The sequence below is a fragment of the Pongo pygmaeus genome, chromosome 12, assembly GCF_028885625.2.
Source record: "Pongo pygmaeus isolate AG05252 chromosome 12, NHGRI_mPonPyg2-v2.0_pri, whole genome shotgun sequence".
NCBI classification, from domain to species: domain Eukaryota; kingdom Metazoa; phylum Chordata; class Mammalia; order Primates; family Hominidae; genus Pongo; species Pongo pygmaeus.
Genome location: NC_072385.2, coordinates 132,968,498 through 132,992,193, shown reverse-complemented (window position 1 = coordinate 132,992,193; position 23,696 = coordinate 132,968,498). Strand labels below are relative to the sequence as shown.

Here is a 23,696-nt window from a genome sequence, read left to right as displayed (position 1 = left end):
ATTTTTTAAAATTTATCAACATCTGAGTACACTATGAGAAGTGGTTCAAGGAAACAGGATGAATTAGTGGGATGTGACTGTCCACATGGACCACTCTCCGTTTCCAGTGGGGGAAGACATGCAGAGGAGACTCCTGTGTGTTTAGCGTGGCACCAGGTGCCTGGCTCCTGGGCTTAGCTTCTGTAAAAGAGAAGAAGTGAGAAAGAAAGAAGAGTATTCATGACAATCGAATAACACATCAGTGCACATTTCCAAATCATGTTTCAAGTGACCTATGTGTAAGCACGCCAAAGTGTATCTTTTAGGGAGGTGCATTTCACCATGGTTGGGATTTGGGGCAGGCAGGCACAGCACGGCCAGGGGGGTGAGGGAATTAAAGGTGTGTGCAGGGAAGGGTTACAGTGATGATTCTTGGAATTTAGCCTGAATAAAGGGGAATGTAAGGCCACGGCATAGTAAGAACAAGAGAGAGAGCTGTCATTGCCAATCGTGGTAAGTCTCCATAGGGCTGCAGTGTCGTGTGTGCAGGAGGGCTCTAGGGAGCACACCGGAAGACAGGAATGGTAGTTGGGTGCTTGATTTAAAGTACAGAACCCTTGCAGATGTTGATAACAGCAAGGTCTAATGCAAGGTCTTGGAATGTGTTACTAAAGTGGGGTGGATGGCAGATCATAGAGGAGAGGAAGTCTGCGTGTGGGTGTCCGTGTGTGTGTCTGTATGTGTGCCTATGTGTGCATGTATGTGTCCACGGCTGTACCTGTGTGTGCACGTGTGTCTGTGTGTGTGTGCATGTGTGTGCCTGTGTGTGTGTGTATGCATGGGTGTGCATATGTGGGTGTGGGTGTGTGAGTGCATGAGTGTGTGTGGGGAATTACATCTGAATGTGTGTGAGTGCATGTTTATGTGGGAGGATGTGTTTGAGTGCATGTGTGTGTATGCAGGTGTGTGTGCATGTGTGTGTATGTAGGGGGGTGTGTATGTGTGTGACTGTGTTTGTTCTCATGGATCTTTATTCAACATAAACTCACATTTTTTTCCAGAACATGTGGGGCATTCACAAGTATTTAGGCCACAAGGAACCCAAGAAGAAACACAACACAGATGATATCTAGTAAACAAGATGACAAATGCTTTTAAAAATATCCACACTTCTGGAAACTTTAAAAATAGCTATACTGGTGTAAAAAGACAACATAAAGGAAAAAATACACAATACTAACATGAAAAATATTGAAGAACTTTGTATCAAAATTTGTGGAACACAAGTAGGGCTTAAGGGAAGACTGGTAATTTGTAGATACGTTTATTAGAAAACAAGAAAGCAAAGGAAAGAGTCATGTTGTCACCTTAGAATCTGAAGCAAGAGCAACAGAGAAGCCTGCAGGAGCAAAAAAAGAAAGAATAAAAATGAAGATGCGAATTTGCAGAAGAGAAAACATAGAGGACAAGTCAGAGAAAATAAATTAATACTAAAACTCCGTCTCCCAAGGTGGGCTTGTAATAACGCAAGATGCAGAGGCCTCTGAAAAGACTGAGGAAGAAATATTGGTTAAAATGCAAATATGATTAGGGATGAAAGGGGAGGGACTAAGAAACTACTCAACAGGAATTTGAGGATTGAGGATTCATTGAAGTAGTTACGGAACATTTGTAAAACGGAACACTGCGTCCGTGAGAAAGACTAGAAATACATGAATAATATGGGATAAGCTGCAAGATGTGTTAGATAAAGAAAGTATCATGTCTAACAGAGTTCAGGGCCTGTTTCAAGTGAAAATGGGGCAAATAAATGGGATACATGGTGTACATGGTGTATGAAAATTCTTGTACTGACCTCTTTATTCTCACATACTCACGCATCTACACAAGTGGCTGCTGGATTAAAATGCACATACATTGTATATCTGATCAATATGACCACACTGCCCTCAGACGAGAAAACATTCTTACAAAGGCATAGAATTTCCAGAAGAACACACACAATATCCCAGCGTCAGTTGTCTCTGAGATGTCAAACTAGGGATCTCGTAGGTATAAAAATCAGACTCTTTCATTGCATATGTTGTATTATTTCATATCTAAACTATCAAATGTGTCATATTTTTAATTAAAACTCAAGCTGCGTTGACCCGAGGCTGCTGGGTGTAGAACCGTGTGTTGTGCTCTTCTCTGCTCCCCTGGAAGCCTCCCTCAACAGGTCAAGTTTGCGACTCCACGGAGAAACTGCACTGATGTCACCAACTTCATGTACTGGGCTACTCACCAGCCCCTGTTTCAGACTGGACTTTGTGTCCCCCAGATTCACATGTCGAAGCCCTAACCCCTAAATGAGGGCATCAGGAGACAGAGACGGGGCCTCTGGAAGTGACTAGGGTGAGACGAGGTGATGAAGATGGCATCCTGGTGATGGGATCAGTGCCCTGTAAGAAGCAGCCCTCTGGAGCGTACTTCCTGTCTCCACCACGCAAGGACACAGCCAGAAGGCCAGGCCCTCACCAGGAAGGATCTGGCACCTTGCTGGCACCTGATCACAGACTCCCAGCCTCTGGAATTCTGAGGAAGGAAACTCTGCTGCTGAGAAGTCACCCAGGCATGGCTGAGCTGACTCAAACACCGCAGTAAATCCAATGGCTTCAGAGTCATTTCACAAGTGTGGGGAGATTTCATTTCATAGTTGACTCCTTTCTAAGGAAGAAGTGGACTTGGCTTACCTGTCAGAGTTTGACATGCTGGTGAACTGGAGGTTGGAACGCATCCTCCTGCCTTGACTTTGTCACCGCAGAGCAGGTGTGCACTGTAATGGGAGCTGCAGGTGGAAGTTGGGAGAGGCCAGGCATGGTGGCTCACGCTTGTAATCCTAGCACTACGGGGCTAAGATGGGAGGATCACTTGAATCTGGAAGGTCGAGACTGCAGTGAGCTATGATTGCACCACTGCCTTCCAGCCTGGGTGACAGTCAAAAAAAAAAAAAAAAAGAGAGAGCACATCTAGACTTTTAGTGTCTCAATCAAATTTAAATAATGGCAAATACATTGTGCACGAAAAGCTGCTTTTAGATGCTGTGTTGAAAGAGAGAGAGAGAAAGAGAGAGAGAGACAGAAAAGGGGAAAGCCTCCAGGCCATGGCTACTGGTGTTAATTTGCTGCAAAAAGCAGTGACTGCTGCTGTGGGCTGAAGGAGGCTGCCCTCTAGGCACGTGTGGGCCAGGGTCTCTCCCAGTGCCATCAGGCTTAGGGCCATGATTCCAGGAGGGAGAAATCTTTGAAGGCATTGGTTGAATTTAGTAGCATCAATGGTCAACATTCAGTTATTCTGTTCATACACTACATATATGCTTCAAACTAAATAAAAAATAAGACTGATAACAAATTGAATGCCTTTGTATTGTTCGGGTATTTTAAAGTCCCCAAAAAATCAAGGCAAGGTAAACATTTGGGATTAAAAAATAATAATAAATTGAAGCTAAATCCAGTCTTTAATTAAAAGTACTCGTTTGGCTGGGCGCGGTGGCTCACGCCTGTAATCCCAGCACTTTGGGAGGCCGAGGTGGGCAGATCACGAGATCAGGAGATCGAGACCATCCTGGCTAACACGGTGAAACCCCGTATCTACTAAAAATACAAAAAATTAGCCGGGCGAGATGGCGGGCTCCTGTAGTCCCAGCTACGCGGGAGGCTGAGGCAGGAGAATGGGAGAATGGCGTGAACCCGGGAGGCGGAGCTTGCAGTAAGCCAAGATTGCGCCACTGCACTCCAGCCTGCGCGACAGCGAGACTCCGTCTAAAAAACAAAAAAAAAACCATGTTCATTTTCAGGCTACTCTGCCTCTCTCTATTGATTGGTTCTGTTACTTCTGACAAAATTGTCCATTATGATAAGTGTAGATTCCTGGAAGCAAGGGATGGCAGATTTTCCTGCTTCAATCCACAGTCATTCTCCAGAAAAACTGGGGAAAGTCACTGAATAGACTCACTTACTTCGGGTGTGGAGGTGGGCAGGGAGGTGTCCACACCTCAACGATTCCCAACAAGGACTTCAGGCACACTGGCTGGGGGACAGACTCACATACGGGAGCTGTGTGTGGCCTGGTCCTTTGGGAGGAGGGCAGCCTGTTTAAGGATGGGGCACGGTAAGCTTCATGAATCTCAAACTGCTCTTGTCCTGGTGACGTTTTGCCTTTTAAAATTACACTGCACTGAGCTCCCGGGACAACTAGGGTATTACAGTGGCCGTCACTTGCTGGGAGGTGGTTGGACAGTGGACAGCGGAGGTCTGTGTGATCTCCTCTCTCACACCGCCCACTCTGCACCTCCAGGAACGAGGGCTTGCAGGAACTTGTGAGAGTCCAGCCCTTCCATGTAGAAAGGAAGGGTGTCGTCGCCATCATGAACCCCGTTTGTCAAAGGAGAGCTTCGGTTCTACTTCTTTTCACCAAAGAGGAGAAGAAAATTCAGATTTGGTAGTTTTCTCCAGGATCTTGTGCAGGGGGGAGGATAGAATCAGACAAATCTGCTAGTGGTTAAGCTTTGACACTTTCTGGGAGTTGGTCAGAGGAGGGCTTCTATTTCACAGTCACTTTGCACTGCAGCAGCCTGTATGAAGACAGGATGTGGACGTCAGAGACAGGCGTCTCACAAGGGTGCACGTGTACTGAACAGCAGAGGAGGAAAGACGCCTTGGAGACAGCCAGCGGGAGAGGCCTGGCTCAGCCCTATGGGGGGCCCAGCCTGTGGTGCATGACAGGAAGGAAGTGCTGCAGGGTCACAGGAAGTGGGCATCTGAAGCCTCCCAACTGGAAGTGGGCTTGTGAGGGATCCCAACAGGAAGTGGGCATGTGGAACCTTCCCAACAGGAAGTGGGAAGCCTCCCAACAGGAAGTGAGTGTGTGAAGCATTCCCAACAGGAAGCCTCCCAACAGGAAGTGAGTGTGTGAAGCATCCCAACAGGAAGTGGGCCTGTGAAGCCTCCCAACAGGAAGTAGGCGTGTGAAGTGTGAAGCCTCCCAACAGGAAGTAGGCATGTGAAGTGTGAAGCCTCCCAACAGGAAGTAGGCGTGTGAAGTGTGAAGCCTCCCAACAGGAGGTGGGTGTGTGAGGCCTCCCAATAGGAAGTGGGCATGGGAAGCCTCCCAATAGGAAGTGGGTGTGTGAAGTCTTCCCAACAGGAAGTGAGTGTGTGAAGCATCCCAATAGGAAGCGGGCCTGTGAAGCCTCCCAATAGGAGGTGGGCATGTGAAGCCTCCAACAGGAGGTGGGCGTGTGAGGCCTCCCAACAGGAAGTGGGCATATGAGGCCTCCCAACAGGAAGTGGCGTGTGAGGCCTCCCAACAGGAAGTGGGCGTGTGAAGCCTCCCAACAGCACCTGCGACCTGGAGGCCATCAGCACAGGGTCACCAGCCACATGGAAGTAGATGAGGAGGGGAGGGAGAAGAAAGGATGTTGAAAATGCTCAGTGGCATTACGGGAGCATTTCTGCAGTTGTGTTTCCAGTCTGGAGTTTTTAGTGGGATTTCATGAGGTAAAAGGGATGAGGCTGTCCTATGAGGTCAAGATCTATGTGAAAGCACCGACATATGTAAGGTTGTCCACAGGCGTGGCCCAGGTGGGGCGGCTCAGAGGGCCAGGAGGGAGCACCAGTGGTGGAGGTGGACCAGCCATGCCAGATAGAAATGTCCTCGGGTGAAATAGGAAGGCATTTATGTTGGATCTCAGGCCATGGGAACTTTCAGACTTTCTAAATCCAGTCTTCAAAACCCACTCAAGCTACATCAGGTGTCTTAGGGAGCTGTGCAGAACTGTAATCCTCCAGGTAGGCAATGACGGGCATGGAAAGTGACTGAAGAAATGAGGAGGAAAGATCAGGGGGAGCGATGAAGTGGGGCAGGAACCTGCTCAAATTTTGGACAGGCTCCATGTAGAGGAGAGGGTGAGGTGGGATATGCCTGGCCTAGGAGGATGAAATGAGGTAGGAACTTGTCCAAACTGTTGGCAGGCCCTGTGTAGAGGAGAGGGCGGGGTGGGCTATGCCTGGCCTAGGAGGATGAAGTAGAGCAGGAACCTGCTCAAACTGTGGACAGGCTCCGTGTAGAGGAAAGGATGAGGTGGGATATGCCTGGCCTAGGAGGATGAAGTAGACCAGGAACCGGCTTAAACTGTGGACAGCTCCATGTAGAGGAGAGTGTGAGGTGGGATATGCCTGGCCTAGGAGGATGAAATGTGGTAGAAACCTGCCCAAACTGTTGGCAGGCTCCATGTAGAGGAAAGGGTGAGGTGGGATATGCCTGGCCTAGAAGGATGAAGTGTGGTAGGAACCTGCTCAAACTGTTGGCAGGCTCTGTGTAGAGGAGAGGGCGGGGTGGGCTATACCTGGCCTCGGAGGAGGAGGATATGGCAGAGGAGGGTTATGCATTATGGGAAGACACAGGTGCATGTGCAGTGAATTCTGAAACACACAGCTTTGCAGCGTCTAGACTTTTAGTGTCTCAATCAGATTTAAACAATGGCAAATAAATTGTGCACAAGCTGATTTTAGAGGCTGTGTTGAAACATACGGGATTGTATGTCAGGTGACTAAAACAGTTTGTATAATTTGAAATTCCAGCACAGAACTAAGTTCCATCCTTTTGAAGTGATAGCCACTAATTTCCTGAGAACTAAAGCATCATTTAAATCTTTAAATTAGTATTTGTGGTTTGTTGTGCCACAGTTAATCCACGTTTTGCCAGTGACTGAACACAGGCTGTTTGTAGTAACAAACTGATTTCTCCGAGGGTATTATTTTCTGGTAGATTGCATTCATAGGGATGCAGAGAGCATTCCTATGATGTGTTGTGGGTGATACGGGCAGACCCCTGCTCACTCATGCACTTGTTTACGCAGATAGAGTGTGGGAGGTAGGTGGTCTCGGAGGTGATAACCACTCACTCTTTACTCCAGCTGAAGCCCACAAAGTTTTCCGTGTTTCAGAGGTAACTATGAACTTTGAATTCTTGGGAAACAGGAGAGGCAGAGAGATTTTAGTTTTTAATTCTGTGTCTGGTTCTTTTGTGGTGGTAAAGTAGCTATTTTTGTCATATTGACAGGTGCATCTTCTGAGAAATGCTGGCGATGAAGTTACCATCACCGTTGAGTATCTCAGGGAAGCGCCGGCATTTCTGAAGCTCCCGTTAGGTAAGTGGGAAGAGGAGAAATGCCAGGGTGCTGGAGAAATTCCTTTTTTGCCACATTATTTATCCAAATGCTACCGCATGGACTGGGATATTAGTCATTTCCTGAGCATGCATTCAGAGAGAAGAAAAGTATAGGCAGGCACCATGGCATCACGTAGTCCCATGACGTTGTATGTTTTAACACATCCACGGGCTTTTTTAAAGGAAGTGTTATCAGACCGTGCTTCTCGACCGTGCTTCTCGTCACTTAACTACATGGTTGTTCCTTCCTGCAAACTCACCATGATTGTATTTATCTATATGTTAACATAGAAGCAAAGTTTACATTTAAAATACCTATGTTGACCTGAGAAATTTTCAGTGCAAAAAATGAAAATAATGGTACATTTATGCTATGAAGTCCCTGATATATTTTGGCACAAAGCTTGTAATCCTCTATTATACTTGAATTGTGACCCAATATGAAAGTGATGAACCCCAAATCTAGAAAAATGTTTTAGTGAAGATAGTTGTTGTAACTTTTACTAATGTTATTCAGCTGTCATGGCTTTATAAAGGTTGGAGTCACCACCATTCCTTTGATTTAGCAGAGGGCGTCACTGCCCTCTCTTTGTGGGTCATCAAGAAAGGCCTTGAAGGCAAGGCCCAGGCTCCCCTGAAGTCAACATCTGCTGGTGGCTCAAACCCCATGGCATCCGACGTGGAATGAGGACCTCCCGCCGAGCCGACAGTCGGGTTCCTTCTCATGGGGGCTGGTGGGCTGTCCTTCCCGCCACTGTCTCATGGGAAGGAGCAGCTTCCCTCCCTGGGGGTTCATATTGGCTGTTTTACGTTCTCTCTCTCTTCCATTGATGTCCCCATTGTCAATGCCTTCCTTCTCTCCTGCCCCGAGTGGCCCGACTGTAGCTCTCAGGCACATCAGTAGTTGAGTTCTGATCATGCATTGGGTTTTTCAGTGATACAGGAGGGGGGCAGGGAAGTGCTGGGAGGAGAAGGGCGGGTCCATGGCGAGGGCTCCACCCCCAGGCCTGAGCCCATGGACCTGAGTGAGGACAGGCACTCCTGTTCTTGCACCCAAATGTTGCGTTTTCCAGTACCACCCTGGCCTACCGCATCCCCATCCTATGCCTACAACAACCCCAAGACCCTAGTGGGCAGAGACACAAGTGGCCGGATGTGGAGAAGAGCAGAGGAGTGGAAGAGCATGCTGACAGGCACCAGCAGACACTGGCAGGCTATCGACTGGCAGAATGATGTGGAGTTTGGCTGGGGTGGTTGGGCAAGAATCCAGGAGAAAACCACCTTGCCACTCCATGCCCCTTCTGGCTCTCCATCCATCTTCTGAGAGCTACCACCACTCCACAAAACCTTGTCCCAACCCTCCAAGCCCACGTGGGATCCAATTCTTCTGGTAAGCTAAGGCAAGAACCCCGGGATTCAGAAAGCCCTCTGTCCTTGCGATAAGGCAGAGGGTCTAATTGAGCTGATTAACATAAGCCACCTACAGACGGCGGAACTAAAGCCTACAAGCTGCCTACAGATGGCAGAACTAAAGCCTACAAGCCTCCCACAGACGCCAGAACTAAAACCTACAAGCCACCTACAGACACAACTAAAGCGTAGAAGCCGCCTACAGACAGCAGAACTAAAGCCTACAAGCCGCCCACAGACGGCAGAACTGAAACCTACAAGCCGCCCACAGACGCCAGAACTAAAGCCTAGAAGCCGCCCACAGACTCCAGAACTGAAGCCTAGAAGCCGCCCACAGACGCCAGAACTGAAGCCTACAAGCCGCCCACAGACGCCAGAACTGAAGCCTACAAGCCGCCCACAGACGGCAGAAATGAAGCCTACAAGCCGCCCACAGACGGCAGAACTAACAGAGCACCCTGGAACACACTCCCACTGGGGCTTCAGGAGCTGGAAACATCCACCCCTAGATGCTGCCACGGGTCAGAGCCCCAAAGCCTGTCCATCTCTATGGCACCCTCGCCAGAGGTTTGAGCAGTGGGGCACCGAAGAAGCGAGCCACTCCCCATCACAAGCCCTGCAAGGGGGACAAGTGAACTTTTCCTGTTTCAGCAGTTGATGAAAAGCATCATTCGACTCATAATGTGACTTCTGCTTTTATCTTCCTGAGCAACCAGTAACAAATCCATTTCAGCAACTCCATTTTTCCCATCGATCACAGCAGGATAACTATGCTAGTCACAATCTTAGGAAAATCGATCTTCCTGCCATTGTAGCAAACCTGGATCAGTAAGATTCACTGCATGCCTTGCCATCCTCAGAGACCACTCCCTCTGCTAGAAGGAGCCACGGGAGCATGGATGAAGACCTAGAGGGTTCTTGAGGAAAAAGAGTAAGGGGTGCTGAGGGGCTGTGCATGAGAAAGGCGAATATTCCCAGGGCCTTAGAGGCGGAACATGTTAGCAATCGGGCAAAAGTTCAAGGGCGCGAAATGTCGCCCGCGGCACAGTGGTGCACCCCGGGGGTTTTGAGAAACGTTGCTGTGAGTCGGGAAGGCGTGAACTTGATGAGGGCTGCACGGAAGTTCTTGCAGCCAGCAGGGAGACTCAGGTGTCAGACGCACATCAGGAGCCCCAGCAGTGAGCTCAGATGGCGGAGGAGGACTCACTTGCCAGGGGGCAGCATGAGTGTCTGAAGATTCTGAAGCAGCTGTGACTATCCAGGCTCACAAAGAAAGAAACTAAGACATTTCATAGATTTTTGCCAGAAAGAAAAGAAGAGAAGATAGTGGCTTGGACAGGAGGAGGTGGCATAGATAAAGAAGGAGACAGACAGAAAGCAGGGGGTGCTTTCTGATGTTGCTAAGTGGGGGGTGGGAGCCAGAGGACACTCACCCTGGGGCCGTTCCTGACTTCTCTCTTGGGCAAGGTGACTTCACAGGCAGAGTGAGATGGGTGCTGCGTCTAAGCCAGCTTCCGTGGGTGCCTTTGAAGGAGCAGAATTTAAGCAACAGCAGCAGCAAAATTGCAACGCCAGATCGCAGAGGAAGTGCCCCAGGCGGAGGTTTTCACCGTGAGCCCCTGCCTAGAGCCCCATAGCACTGAGCCTATGGGGCTCTGAGGATGGGCAGCTCTTGCAATTCTGGTGCCTGAGCCAGCGGGGCCGGAGGCTGTCTCTGTCGAGATTCACATCCTGATTAATGTCCGTGGGCTCCGCTAAAACCCGCAGGCTCCGGGGTCCATTGCCAGTGACCTAGTGACTTCTATGAGCGTTGCTGCTGGCGTCCTGAGCAGGGCTGTGCTGACTCTGACAGCTCTGCCTGGACAGGCCCAGCTGCACGGACCACCCCACATGTCCTCGGGCACATGCAGGAAAGGACAGCCTGGGGTGCAGATCACAGAGGCCAGGGGTGCTGAGTCCCCATTAATTCAATAAGTGTCTATTCTCCTTTTATTTCATTCTTTATAATGAAAAATGTTAAAATCTTAGTATCCATAATAATTTAAGCAAGACAGCCATAATCTCTCCATAAATTCAGGCGAAACGTCCTCTGCTGAATTCACACTGTGAAGGTAAAATTGCTGTGCCTGAGCAAACTTCACTTTCTGACTGCATGAAGCAGAAATCCACCGAGCAGCTCCAGTGAGTGGGGAAAGAGAGTATCACAGCAGATCTGTGCGGGAAAATGTCCAGTTTCCACATTTTAAAACGTTTATCAAAGAGAAAATATATAGCCGTTTGAGACTGAGTAAAAGTAGGGTTTTATTTTTCACTAGTCAGGCTCTTGGTCTTTTTATAAAGATATAATTCATACAACACAAAATTCACCATTTTAAAGTAACACTTCAGCAATTTTAAATATTTCACTACATTGTAGAGGCATTGCTACTGTCTAATTCCAAAACATGTCCATCATCCCAAAAATAAACCCTGTGCCAATTAGCAGTCAGCCCTGATTCTCCCCACCCCAGCCCTTGGCAGCCGGGAATTTCCCTCCTGTCTCTTTGTGGGTAATCAGGAAGGGCTTTGAAGGCAAGGCCCAGGCTCCCCTGAAGTCAACATCTGCTGGTGGCTCAAACCCTGTGGCATCCCACGTGGAATGAGGATCTCCATCTGCACCGGATGTTTTCTGTAATGGAATCCCGCACTGGGGAGTCTTTGTGTCTGGCGTCTTCCCCCAGTGTAGTTTCAGAGTCCACCCCCAATGTCGCGGGCATTGGTGCTGCATTCTTTTAGCTGAACAGCATCCGTCATAGGGAATATATCTGTGTATACGAACCCATGTACATACCCTTTGTATGGGTTTTGTTTATCCATTCATCAGCTGATGGGCATTTGTCTTGCGTCTGTTTGGGGGATATTGTGAATTATACCGCCATGGGCATCCATGAATGCGTTTTTCTTCGGAGATGTTTTCCTTCCCACTGAGTGGATGCCGACGACTGGAATTGCTGGGTCCTCTGGTGACTCTAGGCTCAACTTTTTGAGTGGCTGCCAAATTATTTTCCACAGCAGCCGCACCATTTTACATTCCAACCAGCATTGCCTGAGGGTAATCTAAGTAGTTTTGATAGGTTAAGGTTAATTTTTTTTAAGATTAGGTGTTTTAATAAACATTGATCATATACTATATGTTTTCTAATATGATTGTTTATTTTTGACACCTGATAAAAATAAACTAAGTCTATTTTTATCATTAAGAATTCTTGATATTGGGTTTTAAAAAATAATGGACTTTTATTTGTGATAGAAGAAAGATATAACTTTTCACATTTCTGTTCTTGGATATGGATGACAAGATACCCATTCATCAGAAATAAATTTATAGAAATTTAGAGTGGAAGCGTGACTGTCAAATGTAAATTTATTGACTATTTACCTGTTCACTCATTCGGTCAATGGCGGCTTGGATCTGCTGCCATTAGTCATGTGTCTCCTGTGTCTACAGCATGAACTTTGGGATTTTGGAAGACTGCAGTCATTAAAAATATTTTGATTTTCCTCTCAAATTACTGATAAGGTGATTACGGATATAAATAACAGGCATTGGGAAAGAATTTCAAATAGGTAACAGTGAAATGTGCTTCTGAACGCTAGAGGGTAGATTCAGGCGCTGTCACAATGATCCCGTGAAATGCCGTGGGTGCTGTGTGGAGCACAGGCTGGTCCACAGCAGAGTCTTCACCAGACAGTAAACAGTGGTCAATGAAAAAGAAAAGTTCTTCATCTAGTAAAATTGACAACTACCCTTTAAAAGTTAAGCAATTCTTATTTCTCCCAGAGTTCTCCAAGTTTCTCAATATCTTAATTTTCACAAAGGAATATGGTATGAAGTGTTTTCTAAAATTATGGGTCTTTGTAGATATTAAACAGCTGGACAAAGGGTAACAGTGAGCCATGGTAACTTGCTGAATGTTGCACATCACATTTGCAGAGGCAGATTGGAGGTTAGAGGGTCTTGAGCCTCCAAGCCATATCGCGTTCCTGTCTGCACCAAGCGAGGCTGGTGGTCACATTATGACTTTGCATATGTGGTGCCAATTGTTCTTCACTTTAATCCCAGGAAGTAGACGGCACAACAGGGCATCCCAAATACAAATGCACAGAACTATGTCCACCAGGCTTTCTTCGGCTTCACAGGGGTCTTTCCTGCAAGAAGCCAGTGTGCAAGTTCAAGCCTCCATTCTGCAACAGCACCATGTGGTTGTGATGATTGATGGCTGGCTGCTGACAGGTCCTCCTGCTAGTGCTGTTCTCAGTGCTTCTTTCCTCTTTCCAGGCACTCAGGTGATCTAACAACAGGGCCTGCTCTCCACTCAGGGATGCATCAAAGGCTCCTTTCTCAGTGTTGGGAGGTCTCTGTTCCACCTGGCTGGGAATCTGGCATGGTCAGGCTGCTGTGTTCACAGATCTGTCTTTACGTGGCAATACCACAAAAATGCTGGGCTGAAACACTAAGCCACATGGGAGCTGCCCACTCTTACAGTCCAGACTGAAGATATTGGTGGGAAGGGACAAAAAAGGAACAAATACAGCCTTTCTCCCTGAGCTGTTCCCAGGACCTTGGAAATGGAATGAAAGCGCTCTACATCCCCTGGGTAATCCATGCAGCATGAAGATCTATGAACTGGCTTGCTTCTGTTTAGCAGGTGTAAGCTCTGGTTGCAAGAGCCTGTATTTCCAGCGAAATTATGTTATGAGCACCTGTTTTACCTGTAATGTGCTAAGTGCTTTGAGTGTGAGCTTTTCAATATTGTCTCTGGAAAAAACCTTTTGAGTGGCCTGGTATGATCATCTCCTTTCAAAAGAGAACACTACAATCACAGAAGGCGCCTTGTGCTGACCATTCCAGGGGGGCATGTTGACAGGGAGGGCCTGAGCTGCTGGGGGCACACCTTCCTGATGCTGTCCCTCCACCCTGGGGAGCCCTCACAGGAGCCGGCAGTGGTCCCTCCCTTCAATCTGAGGTCAGATCTTGGTGAGGAGACCATATCATGGCAGGAAAGTGAGAGGCCATTGGGGATGACCCAGCCCATAACTGGACATCAGCTTCTCTGAGAGTGACCAGGCATTTTGGCGCTGGTGACTTCCCATGCACAGGTAGAACTGAAGTCACTGCATGGTCACAGTGTGCTTTGTCGGTGGCACCAATTGGAAGGAACTTCTCTTGTTTTGCTGCAGGGTCCCCAGGGCCATCCAGCGACCACAGCAGTGGGGCCTCCTCTCCCCTCTTTGACAGTGGTTTGCATCTGAACGGAAACTCCAGTACCACAGTAAGCATATAGATTTTTGTTAAATTTTATTTTAACAGAAATATCAGTAGCCCAGAGATAATCTCTAGACAGAATTAAAAAGATGCTGTACTGCCCAGTGAAGATAACTGTGATAGTTTGAGAGGAAATACACAGATTGAAGGTGCTGTTCTGTTGACATTTACTCCCACGTGGACACATCCTGATTGCATTATAGGATATTTTAAGTTCATAATTCACAGCATCTCAGTGAGCAGGCAAGAATTCTTTGAGTCCTGCCTCTGACTTACATATCACCGTGACTGTAGGAAGGACTGCAGGTTATTTTTAGGAAAGGTCTGTGAGACTCCCATGAATTTCTTAACAGAAAACACCTAAGGAGGTATGAACACTGTATAATGCAGTGAGTTTTAATCACATTCTAAATATCCACCCTCCCAAGAAAACCAGACTTGAGCAAAAAGGAGAAACTGCAGCTCCCTGGGACATGGGGCTCCCACCCTCCTCCCTCAGAAGCCTGGGCTCTGAGAGAACCTGCAGCTCCCTGGGGCATGGGGCTCACACTCTCTTTCCTCAGAAGCCTGGGCTCTGAGAGAACCTGCAGCTCCTTGGGGCACAGGGCTCACGCCCTCCTCTCTCAGAAGCCTGGGCTCTGACTCCCGCAGGGTGACCTGTGAGCTGCGCCCCTTGGGGAATTCATCATCCACAGAGGCATTAGTGCAGGAGAAATGTAGAATCCTGTAAGCAGTTTGAAAAAATGTTTTATTATAAATCACTCCAGTCATATCATCAAAATGACCGGATACTTCATACACAGGGAGAACCTAGAGAAAAATATTCACGTTTGTACAATCTATGTTTAAAATGTCTGACTACTCCATTTCTAACCATTTAATTGAGCTCTTGATAATTAAAAATTGCATTTAGACTCTGTGTCAGTTATGAAGCAAAATAATAAAACAAATGCCCATGAAATTGCAGTTCTAATCAATAATTAGAATATTGTCCCTAGCTTTCCATCTGTACAGTCTTCCATACTCCATTTTCTGGCCTGCCCAGAGATATAAGCCATCCTGAATTTTGTGTTTGTCATTTTCTTGATTGAAAAAAAGTTTTATCCATATATATATATATGTAAAATTTCATTTTATTGCGAGGCTTATAAAATATTATTCTGCCATAGTCTTCTGAGATTTGCATGTTTACTTACTGTTTGTTTCTATGAGGTTTTTTGCTGTGTGATATTTCACTACAGTTTATCCATTGTCAGTTGCCTGTGGACACTTTGCCTTTGTTTTATGTTTGTTTTTCTAGTTTATCATCATTAAAACAAGTGCAGCCATAAAGATACTTATAAATGTCTCTTGGCTATTCTATAAGGTAGGATTTCTGAGTGCTAGATTATACTAGGATGTTCTATTTTCAAAATAACAGCAAGTTTTCTACAAAAGTGGCTGTGCAGTTTATATTCACACAGCTCTGGGAAATTCCAGTTGAGCCACAGCCTCTACAGTGCTAGGTAATTTTTGACTTAATATTCGAAGTACGGTAGCTGTAAAATGGTTCTCTCTCTGGGGCTCTATTTCATTTCCATCATTACTAATGAGTTTTGTTTACTTTTTCTATTTGTATTTTCCTTTGGTTTTTCCTCTTCTGTGAAATGCTGTTTATCTCTTTGGCACATTACTGTTAAGGTGATCTTTTTTCTTACAAATCCATTGAAATGTTTAATATACACTTGGTAATAATATTTTGGTAGTAATGGGTTAAAAATCTCTTCCTACAGCTTATAACTTGTCTTTTTCATTTTGTTTGTGCTATCTTCTGTGGTTTCATGGTTTTAGGATTTTTGTTTAAGAAATCTTTCTTAAGTTCATAAAGACACTTCCTTATATTTTCCTCTAAATATTGTTAACGTTTGCTTTTCACATTAGGTCTCTAAATCCCATGAGATCTGCTTTTATTAAACCTGTGAAAGGTAGAGTTCCAGGTGCATTTTTATGGGTAACCAGTTGTCTCAACACTGTTTCTGGGTGATCTGCAATGCCACGGCTCACATGTAACCAGCACCATGAGCACAGGCATGTGCTGCTGAGACCTCTGTTGTATTCTGTTGGTCAATATCAACAGCAATATCACACTATGTAATTACTAGGTATTTATAATCAATTTGTGTCGTCTGTAGGCCTTGCCCTCTTGCCACCTCCTAACTCACTCTATTTTTTCCATCCTCTCTCTTTGTTTTTTCTTGTGAATTTCAATAGCTCTTGATACAGTTCTACAAAAGACAGTGTTGGGATTTTGACTGTAATTGCCAGATTTACTGGGAGAATCAAACCTTTCTGACTCACCTTTCCTGCTTATGGAAAGCATATTTATTTGTGCTATCTTTGAATTAATACTGCTCCATTTCTTTCCATATTCTTTAATATTTTCCTACAGAGTCTTTTTAAAATTAATTTTACAAGAGGATTGTACAATTCCATTTGTCTGCAACACCCCGTCCCCCAAGCCAGCACAGTTCAGCAGGGAGAAACTGTCCTCCTCCCCTTTCTGTGCAGTTATCCTCAGGGTTTTTCTCCCATTGTGTGGCTGTAGCTTGTTGAGTGGACTCTAAACTCTTCCTGGAAGGAGACATAGAGCATGGGGCATGATTCGGTGCCATTTCAGGAAAGGTCAGACAGTCTTTGTGGCTCTGGTAACTGCAATGGAAAAGTAACATGACAGTAGCGTTGAAGGGAGGCCGCCTGGTTCTCCCAGTTCTCCTGGTTCTTCCGGCTCTCCTGGTTCTTCAGGCTTTGGTGGATGTGATCCTCGTGTCAAGGAGTAATTGTGGAATTATGGAGGGGACATGGGTAAAGTGACTAGCCTAATGGTTGGAATATGTCATCTTCAGACATCCTCATCCTCCTTATCAGCAAGAGAAAGAGAAAAAGAAGTGCTAATCTTAAAATTCTTTGTAGTTATTCATATGGTTAGCTCAGCTCCAGAATAAAGCATCATCGGGTTATTTAAACTCATTACAGAGAATCTGAATTGTAGAGTTTAAAAATAGCTTTAATATGTTCTTTTTTTTTTGTTTTTTTGTTTTTTGTTTTTTTTTGGTTCTGGAATTGTTATTCATACATGTGGAAAGAAATAAAATTAGATTCAGACATCAGAAAATAAATAAATACCATGTGTAGTGAAGATTACTTGTGAAAAGCAAAACTTCAAATGGGCATTTCAATTTTGGGATACAAAGGTATTTCTTAAATAAGACACAAAAAGTATAAATTATAAAGAAGAAGATTAGTTAGTTTTTCTTTGAGATGGAGTCTCACTTTGTCGCACAGGCTGGAGTGCAATGGCGTGATCTTGGCTCACTGCAACCTCCACCTCCTGGGTTCAAGTGATTCTCGTGCCTCAGCCTCTGTAGTAGCTGGGGCTACAGGTGTGCGCCACCACACCTGGCTAATTTTTGTATTTTTAGTAGAGACAGGGTTTTGTCATGTTGCCCAGACTGGTCTTGAACTCCTAACTTTGTGTGTGTGTGTGTGTGTGTGTGTGTGTGTGTGTGTGTGTGTGAACATACATTTTTATTTCTCTGGGAGTACAATTGTTGGTTTGTATACTAGTTACATGTTTAGTTTTTAAAGAAATAGCCAAACTATTTTCTGGAGTGGCTGTACCATTTTTTTTTCTTTAGTATTATTATTATTATTATTATACTTTAGGCTCTATGGTACATGTGCGCAACGTGCAGGTAAGTTACATATGTATACATGTGCCATGCTGGTGCGCTGCACCCGCCAACTCGTCATCTAGCATTAGGTATATCTCCCAATGCTATCCCTCCCCCCTCCCCCCAACCCACAACAGTTCCCGAAGTGTGATGTTCCCCTTCCTGTGTCCATGTGTTCTCATTGTTCAATTCCCACCTATGAGTGAGAATATGCGGTGTTTGGTTTTTTGTTCTTGCGATAGTTTACTGAGAATGATGATTTCCAATTTCATCCATGTCCCTACAAAGGACATGAACTCATCATTTTTTATGGCTGCGTAGTATTCCATGGTGTATATGTGCCACATTTTCTTAATCCAGTCTATCATTGTTGGACATTTGGGTTGGTTCCAAGTCTTTGCTATTGTGAATAATGCTGCAATAAACATACGTGTGCATGTGTCTTTATAGCAGCATGATTTATAGTCCTTTGGGTATATACCCAGTAATGGGATGGCTGGGTCAAATGGAATTTCTAGTTCTAGATCCCTGAGGAATCGCCACACTGACTTCCACAAAATCTCCTTAAGCTGATAAGCAACTTCAGCAAAGTCTCAGGATACAAAATCAATGTACAAAAATCACAAGCATTCTTATACATCAATAACAGACAAACAGAGAGCCAAATCATTAGTGAACTCCCATTCACAATTGCTTCAAAGAAAATAAAATACCTAGGAATCCAACTTACAAGGGATGTGAAGGACCTCTTTAAGGAGAACTACAAACCACTGCTCAAGGAAATAAAAGAGGATACAAACAAATGGAAGAACATTCCATGCTCATGGGTAGGAAGAATCAATATCATGAAAATGGCCATCCTTCCCAAGGTAATTTACAGATTCAATGCCATCCCCATCAAGTTACCAATGACTTTCTTCACAGAATTGGAAAAAACTACTTTAAAGTTCATATGGAACCAAAAAAGAGCCCGCATCGCCAAGTCAATCCTAAGCCAAAAGAACAAAGCTGGAGGCATCACACTACCTGACTTCAAACTATACTACAAGGCTACAGTAACCAAAACAGCATGGTACTGGGTACCAAAACAGAGATATAGATCAATGGAACAGAACAGAGCTGTCAGAAATAATGCCACATATCTACAACTATCTGATCTTTGACAAACCTGATAAAAACAAGAAATGGGGGAAGGATTCCCTATTTAATAAATGGTGCTGGGAAAACTGGCTAGCCATATGTAGAAAGCTGAAACTGGATCCCTTCCTTACACCTTATACAAAAATCAATTCAAGATGGATTAAAGACTTAAATGTTAGACCTAAAACCATAAAAACCCTAGAAGAAAACCTAGGCATTACCATTCAGGACATAGGCATGGGCAAGGACTTCATGTCTAAAACACCAAAAGCAATGGCAACAAAAGCCAAAATTGACAAATGGGATCTAATTAAACTAAAGAGCTTCTGCACAGCAAAGGAAACTACCATCAGAGTGAACAGGCAACCTACAAAATGGGAGAAAATTTTTGCAACCTACTCATGTGACAAAGGGCTAATATCCAGAATCTACAATGAACTCCAACAAATTTACAAGAAAAAAACAAACAACCCCATCAAAAAGTGGGCGAAGGACATGAACAGACACTTCTCAAAAGAAGACATTTATGTAGCCAAAAAACACATGAAAAAATGCTCACCATCACTGGCCATCAGAGAAATGCAAATCAAAACCACAATGAGATACCATCTCACACCAGTTAGAATGGCAATCATTAAAAAGTCAGGAAACAACAGGTGCTGGAGAGGATGTGGAGAAATAGGAACACTTTTACACTGTTGGTGGGACTGTAAACTAGTTCAATCAACCCTTGTGGAAGTCAGTGTGGCGATTCCTCAGGGATCTGGAATATGTTCTTTTTAGAAGGCTATCAAGACTCAATATTGAGGCCTACCTGAGGGTGAAGGGTGGGAGGAGGGAGAGGATCAGAAAAAATAACTATTGGGTATTAGGATTAATACCTGGGTAAAGAAATAACCTGTATAACAAGCCCCCATGACACAAGTTTACCTATATAACAAAACTGCACATGTACCCCTGAACCTAAAATAAAGTTTGTTTTTATTTTAAAGAAAAACTTAAACAAAAATTGACAAATGGGATCTAATTAAAGAGCTTCTGCACAGCAAAAACAACTATCATCAGAGTGAACAGGCAAGTTACAAAGTGGGAGACAATTTTTGCAATCTATCCGTCTGACAAAGGTCTAATATCCAGAGTCTACAAGGAACTTAAAACAAATTTACAAGAAAAAAAAAACATTAAATGTGGGCAAAGGACACGAACAGATACTTCTCAAAAGAAGACATTCATGTGGCCAAAAAGCAGATGAAAAAAGGGTCATCATCACTGATCCTCAGAGAAATGCAAACCAAAACCACAATGAGATACCATCTCAGACCAGTCAGAATGGTGATCATTAAAAAGTCAGATGATGTCGAGGTTGCAGAGAAGTAGGAACACTTTTTCACTGTTGGTGGGAATGTAAATTCATTCAACCATTGTGGAAGATGGTGTGGTGATTCCTCAAAGGTCTAGAACCAGAAATACCATTTGACTTAGCAATCCTATTACTGGGTATATACCCAAAGGAATGTAAATTATTCTATTACAACACTACATGCATGTGTATATTAATTACAGCACTATTCACAATTGTAAACACATGGAATCAACCCAAATGCCCATCAGTGATAGACTGGATAAAGAAAATATGGTAGAGATACACCATGGAATACTATGCAGCCATAAAAAGGAACAAGACTATGACCTTTGCAGGGACATGGATGAAGCTGGAAGCCATTATCCTCAGCAAAATAAGGCAGGAACAGAAAAGCAAACACCACATGTTCTCACTTATAAGTGGGAACTGAACTATGAGAACACATGGAGGGGAACAGCACACACTGGGGCTTGGCAAGGGGTGGGGGCCGTGGTGGGTGGGAGAGCATCAAGAAAAAATAGCTAATGGATGCTGGGCTTAATTCCTAGGTGATGGGTTGATAGGTGCAGCAAACCACCATGGCACACGTTTACCAATGTAACAAACCTGCACGTCCTGCATATGTACCCTGGAACTTAAAAATTAAAAAAAAAAAACTTTAAAAGGAGTCAGAAGTTAAAAAGAAAATAATAGTAAAATTGACAACTTCTTTCTTAACAAAAACAAGAGAAGCTAGACAAAATGAAATGACATTTAAAGTATGAAAAAGAAATTAATTCCTGTTTAAAATTCTATAATACCCAGCAAACGTGCTTCAAAAGTGAAGAAAAAAATAATATATTTTCTGACAAAAAAGAGATAATTGTTTCCAGTAGACCAGCACTTTAAATTTATTTTTTTTTGGAAAAGGAAACTAAGCATACCCACATAGCCCTTAAAGTTGACATGCACTTCTTGAGGTGATAAAAGGTTATTGGCCCATGCTGAATGAAAACAACATTTAAATAATTTCATTTATATAAATTTGTCACAAAAGGTTAGCAGTGATTGCATGTGTTGTTAAATATGAGATAATTTTTATATTAGCAAGACTACTGTATTGTTGGAATTTGGGGCAATAAACACTTATCATTTTGTTGTTGTTCTTTAAAATATTTTTAATTATATGATAAACACTCCTGGCATAATATTAAGGGAAAAAAACATAGATGAAAATTTTTTAAAAGACTCCAAATCCTGTAAGAATTTTGAGGCATTCTAGTTGGTTTTCTGGATGGTACTTTAATCATGTAAAAGCCAATTTGCTGTGCAGTTAGTTGACCATTGGGCCCTCTCTTGTAGAGACTATTTAAAGCATTGTGGTTATTCTTTGCACTCAAGAGTGTGTTTTATAGTACATAGCAAAGTGGTAATACTAGCATTAATAGTGTCTATGGACTGGAGAATAAAACAGATGGTGCAATTTCTTTCTTGAAAGAACTGAGTTGGAAACTTTCTAGACTCAAAGGATTTAAGCTGCTTTGATGGCTGCATTTTCAGACTCACCAGCTTCACTTTCATCCTCCCAGGGCCAGGCCTGATGGAGCAAAAAGCAAAGTTTGTCATGTTCAGAGCAGCCTTGTAATCACAAGAAACCCAGAGGAATGGTTTCCGTCTTTACAAGTGGATACCTCTGACCCCTGCTGCATTAGCAACCTCTTCCTCTAGAGGTAGGGTAGGTGGTGTGTAACGTTTTCTCTCTGTCCTGACAGCTGGAGTAATTACCTGAGCTACCTTATATATTTGAGAATTTTTCCATGTTATTATTTGAAGCTAAATTACTAGCTACCTGCTTTCCTAGAAGTCACATTTCTCATTTCTTTTTCTTCTGCCTCCTAAAAGCTGAAGCTTGCAGAGAGCTTTTGTTTCTAGTTGCCACATATCCTTTCCCGGCACCTGAGTATGGTTCACATACTTTAAGATTCTAAGTTCATTATTTATACTATGCCATTTTTGTCTCAAGAATCCTTACTAAACATTTATAATGAAGGAAAAATCCCACTCACATTAATGTCATGCGTTTAGGTTTGGAAGTACAGAATCCATTGCTCTTTCACCTGTTGCTGAATCCATTGCTGCTTCTTCCCATCTGCAAATTCTGTCCTGACTGGCTTGTTAATTGGTTAGTGTGCAGCTTTCCTTCAAAGGGTGCATAGAGGGCTGCCTCCCTGATTGCGCGCATGTGCAAAAATGCTTTTCCTCGCCTTGGGAGGTGGTGCTTTCACTCAGTGTTCTGGGTTCTTGGATTGCTGACCTGATCCTTTGAGAGGATTTAAAGTGCTCACCTGTGGCTTCTGCTTTAGCTGTGCCCCTGCAAGTCTAATGTGGGACTCACTAGTTTTCCTTTGTAAGAAACCTTTACCAAAAACAAATAAGGAGTTATAAAGAACAAAATATTTCTGATAGTAAATCCCTGCTTTTCTAACTTAAAAATTAAAAAAAAACTAATCAAAAAGACTCTGGTCATTGTAACTAACTGAATGAATCAAGAAGAGTATAGGAAAAAAGTCTCAAAACAAAAATTACAGAAGGTATAAGGGAACAGATGAGAAACTTGTAAATAATAGTCACACAAAAGAAAAGGCAGCTATAATAATAAAAATAAATAAAGTATTGAGTCTGCAATCTGAGAGGAAAGATTGCCTCCCAGGCAGAGATAGCAGATGACCTTGCACATTTAATTGATGTACAAGGTGCCTGCAGTGAAGTAGGTGACTCTGAAGTGACAACTTAATAAACTTCACAACATCTTTGTCAAGATACAGCATGTCTCTAGAATCTAGAACTATTCCCCCCAAAAATTAATCAGTATTTTTGTTTGTTTGTTTGCTTGTTTGAGACAGGGTCTCCTGCTGTTTCCCAGGCTAGAGTGCAATGATGGGATCTGGGCTCACTGCAGCCTCAACCTCCCGGGCTCAAGTGATCCTCCCAACTCAGCCTCCCCAGTAGCTGGGACTATAGGTGTGCGCCACCATGCCTAGATAATTTTTGTATCTTTTTTGTAAAGATGGAGTTTCACCATGTTGCCCAGGCTGGTCTTGAACTCCTGGGCTCAAGCAATCCTCCCTCCTCAGCCCCCTAAAATGCTGGAATTACAGGCATGAGCCATGGCACCTGACCTAATCTCTATTTTGACCTCTATAACCATTGATTCGTTTTGCCTGTTTTTGAATTTCACATGAATGAGAGTCATATTCTTGTGTCTGACTTTGTTTGCTCAATATTATGACATTATATGCAGCAGTAGACTTTTTTATTTTTCATTGCTATCCAGTATTCCACTGTATGCTCATAACACAATGTTTCTATCTAATCTAATGATGTGGGCATTGGCGTTTTCTGATTGGGGCCTATTACATATAAAACCATTATGATCATTTGTGCACATATCTTTTAGGGGACGTAGTATCCATTTTCTTTTGGGTGTCTACTCAGGAGTGCAGTTGCAGGGTGATATGATAAGTGTATGTACTTACCTTTAGCAGATCCTGCTCGGCAGTTTTTCAAACAGGTTGTATCAACTGACCACCAGCAGGGTGAG

General features: G+C 44.0%; 1 protein-coding gene across 1 annotated transcript in view; it reads left to right on the top strand.

Moving 5' to 3' along the window:
* SNTG2 (syntrophin gamma 2) overlaps positions 1-23,696 on the top strand; it is a 426,593-nt gene that overhangs the window by 207,241 nt on the left and 195,656 nt on the right. The window contains exons 7-8 of the mRNA XM_054476287.2: positions 7,081-7,168; positions 13,819-13,910. Coding sequence (XP_054332262.1) covers positions 7,081-7,168; positions 13,819-13,910 — 180 coding nt within the window. The remainder of the gene's footprint in view (positions 1-7,080; positions 7,169-13,818; positions 13,911-23,696) is intronic.